The sequence below is a fragment of the Podarcis filfolensis genome (assembly GCF_964270895.1).
Source record: "Podarcis filfolensis genome assembly, chromosome: 16".
In the NCBI taxonomy this organism is placed as follows: Eukaryota; Metazoa; Chordata; class Lepidosauria; order Squamata; family Lacertidae; genus Podarcis; species Podarcis filfolensis.
This window is the reverse complement of record NC_139620.1, coordinates 1224691-1244609: the sequence shown is the minus strand read 5'-3', so window position 1 is coordinate 1244609 and position 19919 is coordinate 1224691. Positions and strand designations below refer to the sequence as shown.

The 19919-nt window shown below is 43.4% G+C and overlaps 4 protein-coding genes across 4 annotated transcripts in view; 2 read left to right on the top strand and 2 right to left on the bottom strand.

The window, feature by feature from the left end:
- Window positions 1–19919, bottom strand: part of LOC310751719 (uncharacterized protein) — a 950206-nt gene that overhangs the window by 129341 nt on the left and 800946 nt on the right. The window lies entirely within an intron of this gene.
- The window catches only part of METTL25B (methyltransferase like 25B), a 464705-nt gene that overhangs the window by 213706 nt on the left and 231080 nt on the right, over window positions 1–19919 (top strand). The gene's annotated exons all lie outside the window — the stretch shown is intronic.
- The window catches only part of LOC310750894 (vomeronasal type-2 receptor 26-like), a gene marked incomplete at both ends in the record, with an annotated part of 225005 nt that overhangs the window by 123331 nt on the left and 81755 nt on the right, over window positions 1–19919 (top strand). The gene's annotated exons all lie outside the window — the stretch shown is intronic.
- Window positions 3844–11765, bottom strand: LOC310750901 (vomeronasal type-2 receptor 26-like; the record flags this gene model as incomplete). Its single annotated transcript, XM_083589302.1, has 6 exons — window positions 3844–4745; window positions 6973–7099; window positions 7687–7914; window positions 8317–9183; window positions 9820–10111; window positions 11686–11765. 6 exons carry the CDS (start codon window positions 11763–11765, stop codon window positions 3844–3846), a joined length of 2496 nt encoding a protein of 831 aa, XP_083445428.1.

Here is a 19919-nt window from a genome sequence, read left to right as displayed (position 1 = left end):
GAAACAGCTCTCACCTTTGTCCCTAGCCCGCCGGAGTTCATCAACCAGTGCGACCAAGGCAGTTTCAGTCCCATGATGAGGCCTGAATCCCGACTGGAAGGGATCCAAATGGTCCGCTTCTTCCAGGCGTGCCTGGAGTTGTTCGGCAACCGCCCGCTCAATCACCTTGCCCAAGAATGGAAGATTTGAGACTGGGCGATAGTTGGCCATCATGGCCGCATCTAAAGATGTTTTTTTAAGAAGCGGGACTTGACAAGAAGTCAAATGTGAAGGGACTTGACAAGAAGTCAAATTTGAAGAAAAGATTTTGTAAGATAAAAGGGGGGGAATATTTATTTTCATTATTTTCATTATTATCATTTATTTTCCCTGTGGGTGTACATATGTGTCTTTTGTATGGAATGTCTGGGAAGAAATAAGACGGTAAATAACAAATAACAAACTAGTTACAGATAGGTAGCCGTGTTGGTCTGCCATAGTCAAAACAAAAAAAAAAAAATTTCCTTCCAGTAGCACCTTAAAGACCAACTAAGTTAGTTCTTGGTATGAGCTTTCGTGTGCATGCATCTGAAGAATGTATGTTGTCAGAGCTGCCCTAGGTCCCAGATCACAAAGGACCAACGCTGCTTTGTTGTTAAATACAAAAGTCTTTATTGAAGTTCAGTTTCACTTCCAGAGCCGCAGCGCACAGCCCTACGTCTCAAGCTTTAGACCACTGATGCTCCGTCTGAATCTCCTCCCCCCATACACCAGTTTAAGACTCTCGCCTTGCTCCACCTCTTCCTCTGCTCTTTCCTCCTCTGGGTCCGCCTGCCCGTCGGGGTCTCGCCCTTTCTAGACTCTTCTGACGCTGATTCCCCTGAGCCTTCTCCCTCCCTCCGGCGGGCTTTAGGAGCTGGTTCCCCATCCGGGTCTCCTGCTGTCCCCCGCGCCTGCACATTTGAACTTGGCGCGCGCGCCCAGCCAGCAACTTTCCTCCTGACCGTTTCACTGCTGCTGTCACTGCTTCCCCCTTCGGGGGGGGGGGCTAGCTGCAACTGACCTCCCCTCCATTCCCCCACTCTCCGATGGAGGCGTGGTCAGCCCTGACTCATCTTCTCTCCCCGCTGGAGGAGACGCTGGTCCTGACACATGTGACTCTTCCCCCCCACTACGCTCTGGTGGGGAAACTGGTCCTGATCCCCTGCTGCTGCTTTGGGGTTCCCCGCTGGCTCCTTGTTTCTGGTGCGTCCCCCCTGGGACCCCCCTTGCCCTGACCATCGGCGCCCCCTTCTGGGAATCTTCTGATTCGCTGGAGAAGCTCATGGAATCTCTCAGGTCACTGTCATACTCCCCTACGCTGCCCTCGGATTCCTCCCCCTCGCTCTCCATTTCCTCTCTCCCCTGTGCTCCTGCTCCCGAGCCCCTGACACATGTGTATTTCGTGTGTATCTGAAGAAGTGTGCATGCACACGAAAGCTCATACCAAGAACTAACTTAGTTGGTCTTTAAGGTGCTACTGGAAGGAAAAAAAATTTTTTTGAAATAACAAACTAAATATTGATGTATATATTTTTTATTTCTCAATTATATTTCGTGGTAGTATGGTTTGAATGTGTTTTCTTTTGTAACATAGAATCATTCAATAAAATTTATTTTTTTAAAAAAATAGCCCACATATCACAGCTGGTCCATGATTGCGGGGGGGAGATACTGCCAAAGCAGGGTGTAATGGTTCTAGGGGTTGCTCGTGCGTAAATTGGCACCACACCTGGCTGGGTTGCCTGAGTGAACCCTTTCTGTCCGGACAGCCACGTGGCTGTCTCAATTGCTGGCAGAATCCGTCAGCGGGCGTTTCTTGAACTTCTTCCAGCAAAGAAGCTCTTTGACGCCTAGTCGCCGCCTACTCTCCCTGCGCGGAAGTCTTCTGCGCAGGGAGGGTGTGGGCAGCGGAGGACCTGCGCTCTCCCCGCTGGTCCCCGGCGAGGAGTCATGGAGCCACCTCGCCGATTCCTCCATCTGCCCCCTTCTCCACTGGTGCTACGCTGATTTCCTTCCCCAGAAGATGGGCTGCTTCTCTCCCTCCCGGGACGCTCTCCAGAATCCCTCTGGAGCCCTCCCTCTCCCTCTGGCTCCGATGGCAGTTCCCTGACACAGGGTTAAGAAACAGGTACATAACTTAAGGGTGCTCCCGGATCCATTACTGTCCATTACCTGAGGCCCAGGTGTCCTTGGTGGTGCAGAATGCACTCTGTCAGCTTGTGCTGGTAACTCAGCTATGCCCCTCTCTGGACAGGGAGAGCCTGACTTCTGTGGCCTGCACTCTGGTATCCTCCAGATTGGATAACTGCAATGTGTTATAGGTGGGGCTGCCTCTAAAAGGAGTTCAGAAACTTCAGCTGCTGCAAAATTCAGTGACCAGGTTGCTCACCAGAACAAGACGGTTTGAGCATATTACACCAATCCTGGCCTGACTGCACTGGCTGCCAGTTAGTTTCCAGGCCCAATTCAACATGCTGGTTTTTACCTACAAAGGCTTAAATGCATTAGGACCCCAAAACCTTAAGGTGGCCCTTGTGATCTGAGGCCCTTCTCTACATCTCCTGTCCCCAAGAGTTCAGAATAGCATGGCAAGAATGGGCCTTTGCTGTGGTGGCTCCCCTACTGCGAAATACTCTTCCCAGAGAGGCTCTCCTGGCACCATCATTACATGTCTTTATTTTGTTTAACATTTGTTTACTGAAGGCAGAAATTTTGCATGCATTCTATGATGTAAGAGTTAGAGAAACAAATTCAGCCTCTAAGTGTGATCCAGCCCTGGAGTTGAGTGATATTTCATTTTAGTGGGCAGACATGTTTGCTCAGCTTTGTCAGTCAAAAACAAATCCCTAGAAAGAGGTTGGTTTATGCAGGTGAAACCTTGTGATAATCTGGATTGCCTTACATCTCCGTCAACTTGCATTCATCGTAGTGAACAAGAACAGGGCCTAATTTCCCAGTATGAGAACATAAATACATTTACCTACAGTAACTCAAGATGGGGAAAAGGCATTTAAGAAGGACAGAATCCATACCCTCATTTTTTAAAAAGCAAAAGCACCTCTTTCAATATTTCCAATAATCTGACCCATTCAACCACTCAGTGTCTCAAAACCTCTGAGCTGGGAAGAGATTATCATAATTTGTGGGGCACAGTCAATCTAGTTAATTTTGTTTTTGCCCCTCAGCTTGCTCAAAATTGGAGGCATAGGGTGGCGCTGTGGTCCAAACCACAGAGCCTAGGTCTTGCTGATCAGAAGCTCAGTGGTTCGAATCTCCGCAACGGGGTGAGCTCCCGTTGTTCGGTCCCAACTCCTGCCAACCTAGCAGTTCGAAAGTACGTTAAAGTGCAAGTAGAAAGAAAGGTACCACTCCAGCAGGAAGCGTTCCGTGCGCTGCTCTGGTTTTCTAAGAGCGGTTTAGTCATGCTGGCCACATGACCTGGAAGCTGTACGCCGGCTCCCACGGCCAGTAAAGCGAGATGAGCACTGCAACCCCAGAGTCGTCCACGACTGGACCTAATGATCAGGGGTGCCTTTACCTTTTCCTATGATGCTCCTATAGGATCAGGCACTGTTGAGAATCAGTTCACATAACAAATGTTTTAGTTTTATACAATAAAATGGTTTGTTGAAATAAATCTTCAAAAAAAAGTCATGCCTCATTCTTTATGTGAGTACAAGGCCAACATGAGATGGGGTCAACTGAATTTGGGGAGGGAATGCATCAAACACTCATACCACAATTCCAGTGGCATTTCTATTGCTGTCATATCTGATGAAATATGAGTAAGAGTCAAATAAAGAGATTGATCTGTATTTTAATTTATTTTTTCTTCCTTATCATTTGGTCTCTGCTATTCAGCTCAGGCCTTAGCACAATAATGTAGCATTTGGGGGAAAAGATGCAACCCAGTAATCCAGCACTGGAGGCCAAGATGGAGAAGATCTCCACAGCCACCATGTATTTCCCTTTCGTGCTCAAGTAGGTTGGCACAAAGGACAACCAAACACTGCAAAACACCAACATGCTGAAAGTGATAAATTTGGCTTCGTTGAAACTGTCAGGGAGTTTCCTGGAAAAGAACGCTACTATGAAGCTGGCGGTGGCCAGAGAGCCCATGTAGCCTAAGACGGAGTAAAACATGGAAGCTGAACCCTCGTTACATTCAAGTATGATTTCCTCAATCACTGAATGTGTGTCCTTATCTGGAAATGGTGGAGAAGTACTTAACCAAAGAGCACAAATGGCAGCTTGGATGAAGCAGCAGAAGAAGACAATCGAATTGGTCAGTCCTTTCCCCACCCATGTCCTTATGCTGGATCCTGGTTTGGTGGCCATAAATGCCACAACCACAGTGACCGTCTTGGCCAACACAGTGGAAATGGCCAAAGAGAAAACAAGGCCAAAAGCCATTTGTCGGAGAAGACAGATCACCCTTCCAGGCTGTCCAATGAAAAGCAAGGAGCACAGGAAGCAAAGGAGGAGGGAGATGAGAAGGATGTAGGTGAGGGTCCGGTTGTTGGCTTTGACTAAGGGAGTATCCTTGTGCTTCAGGAAAATGCCAAGTACTAAAGTTGTGACAAGAGAGAGAGAAATAGCCAACACCACTAAGATGATCCCCAGATTTTCTTTGTAAGAGAGGAAGCTCACAATCCTGGGAACACATTGAGTTTGATCCTTGTTGGGATATTGGTCCTCTGGACAATTGATGCAAGCGTCTCTGTCTGAAAAAGGGAAGAGGTATTTCAAAAGGTCAACCAACATCTATCTAAACACAAACTGCTATTTAAGTACACCTTTACACTAGGTAATGCCATTCAAAACCAATCAGCCACAAGAAGATTTAAGGATGTCTTTTTTTGTGTTCTTGCAGTTCTTTGACAAAATCCAGGAGAAGTGAATCTCATGGAAAGTTTGTATAGAAAGTAGCCGACGGTACAAGTTAAAACTCACCTTAGTCGCTCCCTCCACTTTTGCCTCAGGACCCACCAACTACTCCTAGAAGGTTACACAGAACAGGATGAGGCCCTGAGGATGCAAAAGGTTTCTCACCCTGGCTTTAGAGTTGGCAGGAACCAGGAGAGGACCTCCTCATTGCTTGGGAAATTGCTGGCAACCAAGGGGCACTTTGCTCATTTTTCCATCTCAGACAGGTGTCTAATCTTTCATTCATTCCTTCATCCATCTACATCTAGCTTTACATTTACTACATTTATATCCAAGGAACTTCAAGTGGCATACTTAGTTCCCTCCACTTTATCCTCACAATGTCCCATGAGTTGTGTAGGCAGCAAAATTGTATTCCGCCTAATGTAGGGCTGCCATACGTCCAGGTTTTCCCTGACACATCTGGGAATTGGGCTGCCAAATGGCGTCCAGGCAGATTTTTGCTGAATAGGCAAAATGTCTGGGAAAACCTGAACATATGGCAAATAGGGGGGTTGTTGTTTTTTTTTAAAAAAAAAACCTTTAAAAATCCTATGAAAGCCCAATAACTTTGATTAATTTTTTTAAAACAACTCAACAACAACATAATTGTTTCTGAAAATTCCTTTAGTATTAGACTCCTCTGCGGGGGCTCCGCTAGGGGCGCCTTGGAAGATGGCCAACCATACCATCCCTCCAGCTCACACGAGGTAATTAAGGGGCTGAGATGGGAGTAATCAGCCCCCCGTTTTTCTTCCCGGTGGAAGGGAAGATGCAGCCTCATCCGCGGTTGTACATAAACCACCCCTGAGTTAGAAAAGAAGAAGGGGGCGAGGGCACTGGATGGAAAGCCCTCAAGCAACCTCGGTTCTCCCGGACGCTGTCTCCAAGAGACCTCATGTTGCGTTTCATATGATAAAAGATTGGATATAAGATTTATTGCACATGCTTTGAGTGAAGAAAGGGTACGTTAGCTGCTAATTAAGCCTGCCACTGAGACGTTAAGAGTGATGGATTGGAATGGAAAGAAGATAGCATCCGAGAATAACATCTAACTGGTATGTTGAAACGGAACGGAAAGGTGGGGGGGATAAAACTTTTTCTTTTCTTATTACGATACTACCTAACAACCCCCCCCCCAGAAGAACCATCAATACAACCTATAGCAAGTGAGATTGGAAAATAAACTGTGTGGAAATAAAAATATCAACTAAAGCCTTTGTTTTTTGAAATATTTGGAAAGAAGACTAAAGGCTCTCTTGTGACGCAGTATTTAATCGGGATCCGCCATAATGAGACAGACTATGTTGCAGAGATTGATAGTCATAGGGGGAGGAGAGCTATTACTTTGTTATTATGTCTGTATTTTAAGTTTGACTTGGCAAACCTCCCCTGGAAAGGCTAAGGTATGGTGCAACTGGTCTGGAAAATTAATGAGCAAACGCCTAAATTATATTTCATCAGAACGGAGAAAAGATGGCGTCTGCCACCTGAGGAGGACTTTTGGATGGACCCGGCATAAATACCAGCGTGTGAGGATTTATTGCAAACAAAAGACTTACCAGCTATTTAAAAAAGGGAGAGTCATGCAAAGTTCACACAGAAGCATAATATTGTTTAGTTTAACTCTCCTGTGGAAACAATTCAGGGCTATTAAAGAAGAAGATGGATAACAACAAGAAGATTGAAAGATGGGACTGGTGTACACTAAAAGCAGGAGAAATAAGAGATGATTGGACCCTACTGAACTCCAAGCATGGGAAACCCCAACAAAAAATTTATAATTTGGCAAAATATTTGGACTTTATGATATGCATTTGTACAATCTGGAATAACTAATGTGACTTGATTGGATTGTTAAAATGGAAAACTTCATACAAATTAGTAATAATAAAATGTATTAGACTCTCCTGCATTCACCAGCATTCTCAAAACAAAGGTAATAAATAGCACATATATATATATATATATATATATATATATATATATCCCATAAATTAGGTCATGGGAATTCCTGCCTCCCACCTTTCTGACTAGAGATCATTCCTTCTGGACACGGAGCACAATCATAGCAGCAAAACTTCTCTCCTTCCTTCTTTTTCCTACTGAAGCCAGGGTTGCAGTTGTCATTGCACACAGAAAGGGGCAGCGCCTGTGCAAAATCATATAGATGAGGAACAATAGATTAGCCCTTTTCAGTCCTTCACCTCAATGTGATTAGACTCATGTGAGGGACAGAGAGACTGAGGATGAACCAGTTGGCTCAGCTCCACTGTCGCCCATTTGTTACCGATTCCCAACTTCATCTCTAGGTTTGATCAGTCTAAGACTCAGCCTGAAAGCAGATCATGAAAAAGATAATGTCATCTGCAGACCCCACAAAATATGAAGTGGTAGAAATAAGATAAAGATATGTTGAAGATAAAAGCACAGTCCATCTTTTTTCCTTCCAGAAATCACTACATGATATTCTGTGATATTTTAGCAAAATAAAATATTTTACTTTCCAATGCTTTGTAACTGGCTTACGTGACAACATTTTTCCACAAAGAAATTAAATATCACAGATGGCCAAAAGGACTCCGTGCTTTTATTTAAGGTTTGAGATCAATTTATGAGGACAAGGATCATAAAGCATTCAATCTACAATACGGCACCTCAAGAACTGACGGAATGGTGAGCTGCCCAGAAGGGAACATTCACCTTTCATATAGGCAAGAGTTTGCAGTTATAATTCACCTGATTAAAACTTGGATGCCACACAATTTGTTCATCATTGATGTTTAACTCGTTGCCTGCAGGAGCCTGAGGCTCCAGTCGTCCAACTTTCAATCTAGTCAATGAGCCATTGGGGAAAGTGATCCAATTGGTAACATCAAAACCTTCAACCAGTTCTCCATGTTCATCAAAGTGCACCATATCTCCAGTGCTGCTGTTGAATACAAGGCTCCTCAGAAAGGGATGGACCTGAAATATTGAAATATTTACATGCAAGTAATGATATGAATAACTGTGCTTAAAGCAGTATATATGGTGATGGACTATTTCCACTTGTCTATTATTATCATCATCATCATCATCATCATCATCATCATTAACATGAAATTAATTACATAAAGAATGGTCAATAGAGGGGATACATTGATTGAAAAGGTCTAGCAAACCAGATCGGTAGTTGGGTTCCTATTGTGGGTATTTGGCAAGCTAGCATGACAGTGATGTTGAGTAAATGTGCACAAGGTCAGGCAGGCTAATTTCTGTGGCTCTTTCCATCAGACACGGCTGGAGCTCATTGGGACTGGTGAGGTGAAAAGCCAGGATATCAGTGGTAGATGGAGGCAAAGCAAAGAAGTTCTGAGTTGTCATTACCTGCCATGGTTGCACATCCAGAAAGGCAAATCTCTCTCCTCTTGCCAATCTGCTATGTTTGGAGCTGGATTTGTATATGGAGTTCAAAGCATGTGCCACAGCATAGACAGCATTATAGACATTGTAGCTGTGGCCAGTCATGTGTTTTTCATACAAAATCCCAGGAAGGTTCTCCAGTTTCTCCTCCAAAGTGCAGGGTTCTTTCTGCTCAGCCTCCACCTCCTGTCCATTAGATGCTTTCAGGGAGCAGGTGAAAGTCTGTTCCCAGACGTCCTGGATGAAAACATCCTCTTTGTTCCAGAAGGGTCTTATCGTCTGAATGAACTTCTGGAACCCTAATGGCTGACTTGCGTGGACTGTGAAGGATAGAGTACCATGGAACATCTGTATTTCCCAGTCTTTCTGAATAGACACTGATGCAAAATCCCAGTGAGATGTAGCAACCCACACTTTACCCAGAGGTGGCCATCCCATTACAGGTACTATAAATGACAATACTCTCAAAAACAGAAAGGATGGAGGTTCCCCATAAACCACAAATACATTAGCTTTTGTCTCAAATGCAATTGCATAACTTTCCCAGTGCTGGTAAGCCAAGCGTATCATCTCATCCAGATAGTTCCATTTTTCTAATCTTACTATGAAATCATAGCAGATGCCATGCTCAAAGAGTAGTGGTAAAATTGTCTGTAGAAACTGGTCCCCTTTGTCATTATCCACAGCACAAACTACAATCCATATCCATTTGAAATGTTGAAGTAATCGCACAATTCCTATGTGCTGTTTGGCTTCATTTGGGACCATCTGGTATAAAAATGGGTATAGCAGATTTGCATCCTGTATCGCCAAAAAGGATCCATATGTGAGCTAAAATAAAATGTATGAGGTGTTTAGTTTTGTTTTTGATGGATTATGAGAGATTGCCAAACTATAGATTTCACAGGTACTTAAGAGGCATAGCTTTCCCAGTAAATGTCTGCATAGGTTTTAAAGAAGAAAACTTCAAGTAAGGGAAAACAGTGTGGAAGAAGAGCAAGTAATCTGATTCATTAGTGATAATTTTTTATTGTTTCTCCTAATGTTTTAAAAATATGTAGTCCAGCCCTATAGAGCAGCAGAGAACAAGTATTTCCCTTCTTCTATGTAACAGCCATTAAGGTATTTTAGAGTACTATATTAACCTCCTTAGTCTCTTCCTCTCTGGACTAAAGTTACACAGTTCTGTCAGCCATTCCTTACATTATGTGTTTTCATTTGTGTATTAGGTCTAGTAAAAAATGGGGGAAAAGGAACCATAAAAACTCAAATCCTTTATGTCCTAGACACATTCATACCATTCCACTTCAATTTACAGATGCTCAAGTTTTCTGTACAATTGGCTCTCAGCACTGCTTGGTTAATCCTAATCCAAACTGCCCTTTTGAATAAAACTTTGCAGAAACCTTCTCACAACTTTATCAAAATCAAGATAGTATGACCCATGCACCCATGCTCTCAACTTACCTGTGGAATCTTGTGGGTTGCTGAAATGGTGGCCATATTGGCAGAGATTTCAGAGATGCATCCTCCAATGAGAGCTATCAGATTGTTCCACTTGTGACACTTGAAGTTGGGGACAAATCTATGCTGTGTGGAAAGCAGGTTGAGCGTGGCCTTGTAGGTCATCCTTGCAGTGTAGTAGCTATTGAGGACGCGGAACCCTAGAGAGATGTTGGAGAAGACTTTGGGATTCTCATTGATTTCTTTGACAGCAAATGCTAAGGCCAGGATGTGCTGGTAGTTCTTTGGCACGGAGCTGTAATAAAATTACAACAGAATGGACTGAAATGAGGAAAAAGAAGAAGAGGAAGAAGAAATGCTCCCTGCAGTTCACAGAGTTACTCTTGGTACCAATAAAAACTAGTAGTTGAACGTCAATAGGTGTGGCCTTGCCAGCACAGTGCCCATAGGTGCAAGAAAGCCATAGAGAACATCACCTGAGGCCACAGAGCCTCTGATCCCTTCCCTTGCTGGCTGCTTACTTCATCATGAAATGTTGTAGGTGGTTATGCCTCCCAGAACTACATATAACTGAATAATGGAATGAGAAGAGCAAAGCTCATTGCTCTGAATAATTTCCAGGCTCTGTTCTTCAACTCAGCAATGGAACAGAAAAAGGATCACTCAGGGGTGCGATGTGGAGCAATCTGAGGGAATAGTGAGGGGAGAAAGCGATGCACTCCAAGCGTGAGGAGAGACAGAAAAGATCCAGAATTGTGTTATACAGTGGTATCTTGGGTTACATATGCGTCAGGTTACAGACGCTTCAGGTTACAGACTCCACTAACCGAGAAATAGTACCTTGGGTGAAGAACTTTGCTTCAGGATGAGAACAGAAATTGCGCTCCGGCAGCGCGGCGGCAGCAAGAGGCCCCATTAGCTAAAGTGGTGCTTCAGGTTAAGAACAGTTTCAGGTTAAGAACGGACCTCCGAAACGAATTAAGTTCTTAACCCGAGGTACCACTGTACAGAGAAAGAGTCAGAAGGTGGACATGGACATAAACTCACATCCCTCAAGGTTGAGAAGGAACGAGGTATGGACAGAACAGAAATAGCGGGACAGTGACAAGGCATGATCCACCATGTGAAATTCTGTAGAAGGCTTACTAAATAATAAAAAGAAGCACAGAACTGTTTATATTAGTGGGGCTTGCAAAGGAAAACATAGTAGCAGTACAAACAGTTACCGTAATCAGAGAAATTAATACATTAAGCCCACAATCTGTATTCAGCTTTACATGGCTGGCAAAACAATAAAAATTGAATCCAAAGGGGGTGGGTGTCTGGGGAAAATGACTTTGGGAGTCCCATCTGCCATTGAACCCAATTTGTTTTGGCCATACACAATGTTGGCTTTCAGCGTGATTCCCGGAACGTGACTCTCATGTAAATTGGGGTCTTGCTGTCTCTGTCTCTCTGTCTACCCATATCCACCCTTGCCCCTCATCTTCTCATGTTGAGGTTGAGTACTTCAAACCTCTTCCATAATACTGAATTTTACAATTTACAATTTTATTGGGTTTCCATGAAAAAGTACATCAAAATATAAATCACACTACTGCTTAATGATGCATTTTCAATCATTGTGGTCTACTATAAAAAAATAAGTTAGTTATTGGTATGAGCTTTCGTGTGCATGCACACTTCTTCAGATACCTGAAGAAGTGTGCATGCACACGAAAGCTCATACCAAGAACTAACTTAGTTGGTCTTTAAGGTGCTACTGGAAGGAAAAAAAATTTTTTGTTTTGACTATGGCAGACCAACACGGCTACCTATCTGTGGTCTACTATATTAGATTGGAAGGAAGGGGAATAAATAATGTCTTACATAGGTTCATCAATCAATATCTGTGAAGGCTGTTCCATAAAAGACTGGATATTAGACAAGTATATGACTTGCGAAACCATCTCACCAATTACAAGGTCTCCTGGCTGGTAAAATTTGTGAGCAATAGGAAGAGGATCATCATAAATGCTGCAGTTGATAGAATGTGCCTTACATATGGTGTGAAGCAGAAGTAACAGCAGAAACAGCACCAGCAGGATCCTGCTCAGAAATCTCCCCCTCCCAATGTAGATTCCCATGTTTCCACTACAGCCTTATATGCGGATGTTATCAGTTTGGCTAAAGTGTCCTTTGAATAGGGGGCTGTTAAGTAATCTATGCACCAGCGCTTTGGTCTTTGAGTTAGCCAGCATATTTTCTTTTTCTTCACACATTATTCCCAGAAATGACTGGAGGTTGCTGGGATGCAAATAATAACATTGCAGCTATTATTACTTCTTTTTAAAACAACCAACTGCAGCTGTTTAGTTATAAATTTCACTTTTCCTTGAAATTGATGACTGCATGGAATCATATCCAAACATGTAAAAGAGGAATGATGATACAAAAGACTGACAGAACCCTGGCTGCGCCTAGACATCGCTTTGAACATTAGCAAGTTGTTATGCCTTTTAAAAGATGCAATTGTTTTTTGATCCAAACAGAATGTGTATATCTACTATGTAAGAGGGTGGAAGCCAGCAATTTTGACAATGATGGAGATGATTCCTCAGTGTGTTCTTCGTATTTGCAGTTGCAACATGCCTGACCAAATTGCTAAAGCCTCTCCCCCCTGAATTGGACAACTATGATTGTCTTCCTTGAGAGATAATTAGTAGGCAGCATTGCTTAGTCCTGAGGAAGAATTATGTTTTCCCAGAGATCATTTTTAGTTGGCAGAAAATGAAGGTCTGGGTTCAAACGTAGAGTCAAGTCCGAGAGTACGTGAGATTCAGTCCCGTCCCATCCTGTCCCCCACCCAGAAGATGGGTTCATCTCCTTCATCACATCCCTTCCCAGTATTGTTGGCCCCCATATTGTTATCAATAACAAATTGATATTAGGGGTGCCATATTTCTCAAAGTAAAAACCAGGACACCCCAAAAGTTGTTGAGCTTTTTTTTTTTTTTTAACTTATGCAGTACAGTGGTATCTTGGTTTACAAACTTAATCCATTCTGGAAGTCCGTTCTTAAACCAAAGCATTCTTAAACCAAGGCTTGCTTTCCCATACAGTGGGAGACTCAATTTACAGATGGAACACACTCAACAGGAAGTGGAACATGTTCTGCTTCCAAGGCAAAGTTCACAAACCAAAACACCTACTTCTGGGTTTGCAGCGTTCTTAATCCAAGTTGTTCATAAACTAAGCTGTTCTTAAACCAAAGTAACACTGTACTATCGTTCTGCAGTGTGCAAACCTAGCAATTAGGAACTGAGCCTAATTCAAGTAGCTTACAGTCAGAATTGGACTTCTGTCTACATGTCTGGGAAAAGTAAAAACCAGGATGCCCCAAGCTTTTTTTTTTGGAAAAAAATATTATACATTACAGTTGTACCTTGGTTCTCGAATGCCTTGGTACTCGTAAGTTTTGACTCCCAAACCCTCAAAAGCTGGAAGTAAGTGTTGCGGTTTTCGAATGTTCTTTGGAAGTCCAACGTCTGACATGGCTTCCGCAATTGAGTGCAGGAAGCTCCTGCAACTCCTGCAGCCAATTGGAAGCCACGCCTTGGTTTTCGAACGGTTCTGGGAGTTGAATGGACTCCCGGAATGGATTAAGTTTGACAACCAAGGTACCACAATACTAAGCTGTTCTTAAACCAAGGTACCACAGTCCTATCATTCTGCAGCATGCATCATTAGCAACTTGAAAAAGTCTAGCCCAAGTAGCTTACAGTCAGAATTTGACTTCTGTGTACATGTCTGGGAACAAGGGACAGGCTGATTTTCTGAGGTCACCGAAAATTCATATCTGTAATTCAGTCCAGTTGCCAATGGCTCTCTTAGCTTTTCAAGAATGGGCCTTTGCTGTGTTGGCTCCCCTACTGCGGAATACTCTTCCCAGAGACACTCTCCTGGCACCATCATTACATGTCTTTAAGCACCAGGCAAAAATATTCCTCTTTACCCAGGCCTTTGCCCATTAAATAATCTATTTCTTGTTAAAGCTGTGCAGAGGGGGGCTGTTATTATTGTACAGTGGTACCTCGGGTTAAGTACTTAATTCGTTCCGAGGTCTGTTCTTAACCTGAAACTGTTCTTAACCTGAAGCATCACTTTAGCTAATGGGGCCTCTTGCTGCTGCTGCGCCACCGCTGCACGATTTCTGTTCTCATCCTGAAGCAAAGTTCTTAACCTGAAGGACTATTTCTGGGTTAGTGGAGTCTGTAACCTGAAGCGTATGTAACCCAAGGTATCACTGTATTATTATACTGTCTGTTGAATGAATGAATGAATGAATCTTTATTTGCGTCAGCCATCGGCCATAGCAATAAAACAACAATACGATATGCAAAGAATAGAAATAAAAAGTCAATTATGTAAAATAGAGTTTAGGGTTTTGAATCAATAGTCAAATAGTGGATCTTATTCTGATTGCCCCAGCTAAAAACCTTGCAGCCTTTGCTGTCACCTGCTCATCTTGATCTGCCAAGAGAATGAACACTGTGGTAATGACTGGGCGACTTGGAATGGACAATAAAAGAGGGGTGATAACCTCATTCCTCAAGTCTTTATACAGAGTGCAAGCCAGAAGGACATGCACCACCGATTCAGTACTGCCATCTCCACAGGGACATAAGCGTTTTTCGTGTGGAATCGGTTGGAATCGTCCCTCAAGTCCAGCCAAGGGCAATACATTCAATCTTGCGAGAATAAAAGTGCGTCTATATTTTAGAATTGCTAGATTATGCCAGAGAGTCGAAATGGGAAGGTGGAAAATTGTCATGCCATGGACAAAAGTAAAGGCAGTGGAGGAGTGATGGCGGGCCAGAGTGGGGGTCAGTGGCATGGTGGTGATTCAGAGTGTTCCAGAGTGTCCATTCTGAGGGCTCATCATACAACCCTCCAATGTGACTTTTACCTTTGTATAGTAGGCCAGTTCCTACAAGCACCCCTCTCTATTGTCCATCCAGACAAGGAAGAGGCGTGATCAGAACTCAAGTATATAACTAAGGCTATCTGATGCAGGTATCTAATGCTAGTAGGTCTGCTTAACCCCACTGAAATTAATGCTCTCAACATAATCATGCTCATTTATGTGACTGGGTTTACTCTGAGTACAACTAGCAACGGATACAGCCTGTGAATCAGGGCCCATGGGGTCTGTGACCAGAGAGAGTCCTGTTTGGACCCTGGGGCTGTGTTTTCCTCACCCTTGACCTGATGCATTAAAGGGACAGAATTAAGCATTTCATGGCACATGACTTTGGACTTGGGCACATAAACAGGAGTGGCCTAGCTGGATTGCAAGAAACAGTGAACTGCTTTGGCAACCTTTCAGAAAACTTTCTGATCTGTGTTAAATCAGCCCTCCAAAGTCCAGTTCTGCCTTGGTCTGTGCACTAGTGTAAACCTGTATAACTGATTGCTGTTCTTGTCATTTGGAGCAAACTCTCCAGGGGCATCTCCCAACGGCGAATGCTGTGTCAAGACCCTGCAATTAGAGATAATTGACGGAGAGCCCTTCCAGCCGTCGCCTATGCTACATTCAGCTGCAATTTTCACAGATCATCATTATTCCTGATTATTCAGTATTACAACTAACCTTAAAATAGCATTTGCTATACAGTTTTCTGTCCTGCATTGTAAACAGCGCTTTGACTTTTACGTGGTATTAACTGTGACCTGTGTTTACCTGGACGCTGTGCTTTCCACCTTGTGCCAAGTCCCAAATGGGCAGCAAACCAAGACAAGGCTCTGCAATTAGCTGTAATTTTCAAAGAAGGAAGCCCAATTAAACTTGTCAGCCAGGATTCTAATTACGAAGCAAACTTCGGCAAGCAGCTGACAATCAGGAAGAAAGAGAGAAACCTGCTCTTGTCTCTCATCAGCTGTCTGCCACACTTTAGTTTAATCATATCAACAAGCAAATATCTAGCTGGGACCCGAAACACTCAGGCAGAGCTGATCAACACACACAAACTGTCTCTCACTTAACAAGGCAAATATCCCATGTGAATCCCATCACAGCAAAATGCTTAGAATTTGAACACTAGGTTTGGACTCATCCATGAACGTGGGTCTGTCTCTGAAAAGTATTGGGAAACTTCTTCTAGGCTGGGATGCTGCGGCCAGGCTGTTGCCCAGTGCCAGTGATCTGAAGAATGCGGCTCTGCCATTCAAGCTATTTTATTGGCTGCCAGGACATTTGCATGCACAATTCAAAGTATCCATAAGCCCCGCTCCATGCCCAGAAGCATTGTGGCCCATAGAGTGCAGCAAAATACAGGGCAAGGTTAATAATAATAATAATAATAATAATAATAATAATAATAATAATAATAATTTATTTATACATACATACATACATACATACATACATACATACCCACCCTGCCCATCTGGCTGGGTTTCCCCAGCCACTCTGGGCGGCTTCCAACAAAACACTAAAATACAATAACCTATTAAACATTAACAGCTTCCCTAAACAGGGCTGCCTTCAGATGCCTTCTAAAAGTCTGGTAGTTGTTTTTCTCTTTGACATCTGGTGGGAGGGTGTTCCACAGGGCAGGCACCACCACCGAGAAGGCCCTCTGCCTGGTTCCCTGTAACTTGGCTTCTCGCAGGGAGGCAACCGCCAGAAAACCCTCGGAGCTGGACCTCAGTGTCTGGGTAGAACGATGGGGGTGGAGACACTCCTTCAGGTATGTTGGACCTTTGAGGCCATTTAGGGCTTTCAAGGTCAGCACCAACACTTTGAATTGTGCTCGGAAATGTACAGGGGATTTTCTTTTCTCCAAACATGATTGGCGCCTTTTTTTTCTTTCTTTCCCCTCAGTGAAATTATGCCTTTCCTTTGATAGGCGGAAGAACATTGTTTGCATGAGGGTGGAAATGGCATTGGTCAGCATCAACGTAGTATAGGGGGTCCCCCATAAGGGTCCCGAGGGGCGGATTGACCACGGCAAACCCAAGCGTGGTTTCGGTATCTGCCTGGTTGGAACCTGCACCCTGGTCCCCAAGGGAGACCTTGCTTGCTTGGCCTGCACCATGGCAAGGTTCAACACTGGCCGACTCCCGTTTGGAGTGATCCAAACCCAGTGGATCCATTCCATCAACACGGGGCTTGTGGAATGATGAACTGATCCTGGGACCCAATGCCATGCCAACCCTTGCCCTGCCTGCTGCTGCCAACAAAGATTTGTCCTGATTTTATCCCATCACTATTGTACAGTCTGGTTGCTTTGCTACTTTCATGGGCCACATAATGGGCCTGCCTGGGCAATGATATTTAATGTCTAAGCAGCATGGGACAGGGATTTTTGAAGGAACACCTCCTCCTAGATCAACCTAGTTGCACAATCCCACCCTTTTGACACCATAATTGCAAGGTGGTTTTAAGAAGTTAACACTCTGTGCTATGTGATCTTGAGTACACAACTGCAATTTATCTAGGTCACCATCGCTGAACATCTGTGTTCCTTGCAAGATCACCATCTTTTTCTTCTTCTGTGCCCATGTTCTCTTCTTTTAGCTGTATCTTGACCTTCAAGTATTGCAGGTGACAATCTTCATGAAAAACTTCACCTCCTGATTTATATATAGCACACACAACCCTTAATATCACAGAAGCATAGGGACCAACTCTACGAGTCTGAGGACACCTCAGCCCCTACCCCAAATATACTGGGATGGAGCTGAGCCCCCCACCATCTTGAGGGGCTGGGCCTTGGCAGGACTACCAGCGGCAGGCCCCATTGGATCTTTCTGCGGCAGCAGGTTCTGTTGGGTCTCACTGGGCCTACTCGCAGTCTTGTACTCAGTCCTCGGTGTCTTCTAATTTAAAACCAGCACCAGCAAAAGTCAATATATCTCTATAAGTGCCCCATTTCCTTTCCATATTAATTTTCTTTAGGGCATTTGCTTTGATGGGGGAAAGCCATAACAATGTTTTTCTTTCCAAAAAATTCTTATATCTCACCCAAACACCATACAGCCTCTTTCTTATTCTCTCAACCAGAGGTGCAGTGGTGAATTCTGAAGTTCAGGAGTTCATTGTGACAGCCCCAAAGACACACCCCAAAGGGGCAAAACCCAGCCCCTTCCCAGGGAGACCATTCTCCCACTGAGGGGTAACAGTGAAAACTCAAGAAGGATCTTATATATTATGTACCCCACCCTATAAAAAGGTAAATATTGGAACTTAACGTTCAGTCACTCTGTCAATTGCATGATCTTACTGCCCTTTCCCTTCCCACATGCCACAACCACATGTATTGTAGGTTTCAAGTTGTACCACTGCATTTAAGCCTCCATTGTCACCTGCTTGGTCCTTCACATTGCTCTTCAACTCTAAGATCACAAAAGGAAATTCTCCACTTCCATATGCATTGATCTATATTTTTTATATACAGTAGCAAGTCAGTTTCTGCTGTTAGCCTATGTAATATAGGATTTCTGAATCCTTCCCTCCCTCCCTTTAACTGGTACACAGGAAACATCCCTGAAAATCCTGAAAATCATGTTTCCATTGGTGACACATGTACAGTTGGGGAAAATAGTGCAGGTGTGATTGAGGAAGAGTGTTGGGAAATCAAGGAAGTTCCCTTCAGATCAGCAGTTTGCAGCTGGACTGCTTGCTTGCCTGGGGCACTCGCAATTTGTTGTTTAGTCGTTTAGTCATGTCCGGGCGAATTCAGTTCAGATGACCATCATATCTATTACTGTGGGCAAGAAACCCGTAAAAGAAATGGAGTGGCCCTCATAGTCAACAACAGAGTGGTGAAAGCTGTACTGGGATGCACTCGCAATTACCAGGGCACTACTCAATAACAAATATGCATCATTATTTTCATCTTACTGTAAGTCACAGAGCTCATTCCTCTAAGGAGATAACTTTGGAACCAGTAATTATCTCAAACTGCTGGGTTTTATCATCAATCTTGCCAAATCCCATGTACACTTTTTCAGGCCATGAACACAATCAATGTCAGAGTGTGAAAGTGTATATAAAATAAATCCTGTGTCATTCAGACCCCTGATGAGAAATTCTGAACATGCAGATTTTCATAGATCAGAGCTTTGGCTTTTTCCCTTTATCAAAACAACCTAGAGTCATTAAATGAATGTTCTTGGAAAGAAGTTTATGGTAGATGAGATAGAAATCTGACTTTCGGCATCCCCGGCAGCCCCAAGATGGTCAGAACATTTCTGCTGCTGATCCTTCTCTTCCTGTGGCTACAGTTGCCTCCAACTGAGAGCAAGGAACACTCTGCTAGATGCACCATGATGGAGCCTTTCCAGCTTCCATACCAGAATTATCAGAGAGGGGACCTAATCATTGGAGGAATTGTTTCTTATTTTGACTTTGTATTTGAAGAAATCGATTTCCATGAGCGCCCAAACACAAAGCTTATAGATGAACTTTTGTAAGTAAAAAAAACTCTATCCTTCATTGTGTACCCTTGGTGAGCTCATGTATGCTACAATTACACCAAACATACAATGGCATTCTCAGAACACGTTTCCACATGATTTTTCCCCCAGTAGGAATGTTAAATATATATTTTCTTCTCTTTACATTGTGATCTTGGCTTCTTCATTGCTTGATTCCACTTCTTGAGGTTTCTATCTTCTACCTGTTCTGCTTTCTTAACACCTGATCCCATGGCTCTCACCGCCTTCTCCCAACTTCATCATCAACCTTCCTCTGTGTTTCCTTTCACACCATTAATGTCCAGTTTTCCTTTGCAGCAAAGCTTGATCCTCACATTCACAATCAGAATAATTTAATCTGGCAGTCACAGATGCTGTGAAACGTGAATATCATAGATTTTGGATTATATTCTCTGCTATGCAATGTAAACCATATTGGATAATAAAAAGAGCAGTTGCAAACTTGTTTTTGCAAAACAAAGTATCTATCTGGCTTATTTGTAGAGTAGACTCACTGAAATGAATACAACTAACTTAGTCTGATCTATTAATCATAATAGGCCTTCTCAGAGTATGACTTACATTGGCTACAGTATTTTTGGTACAGCCATAATTTTATTTAAAGGAGGGAGAGATGGAAA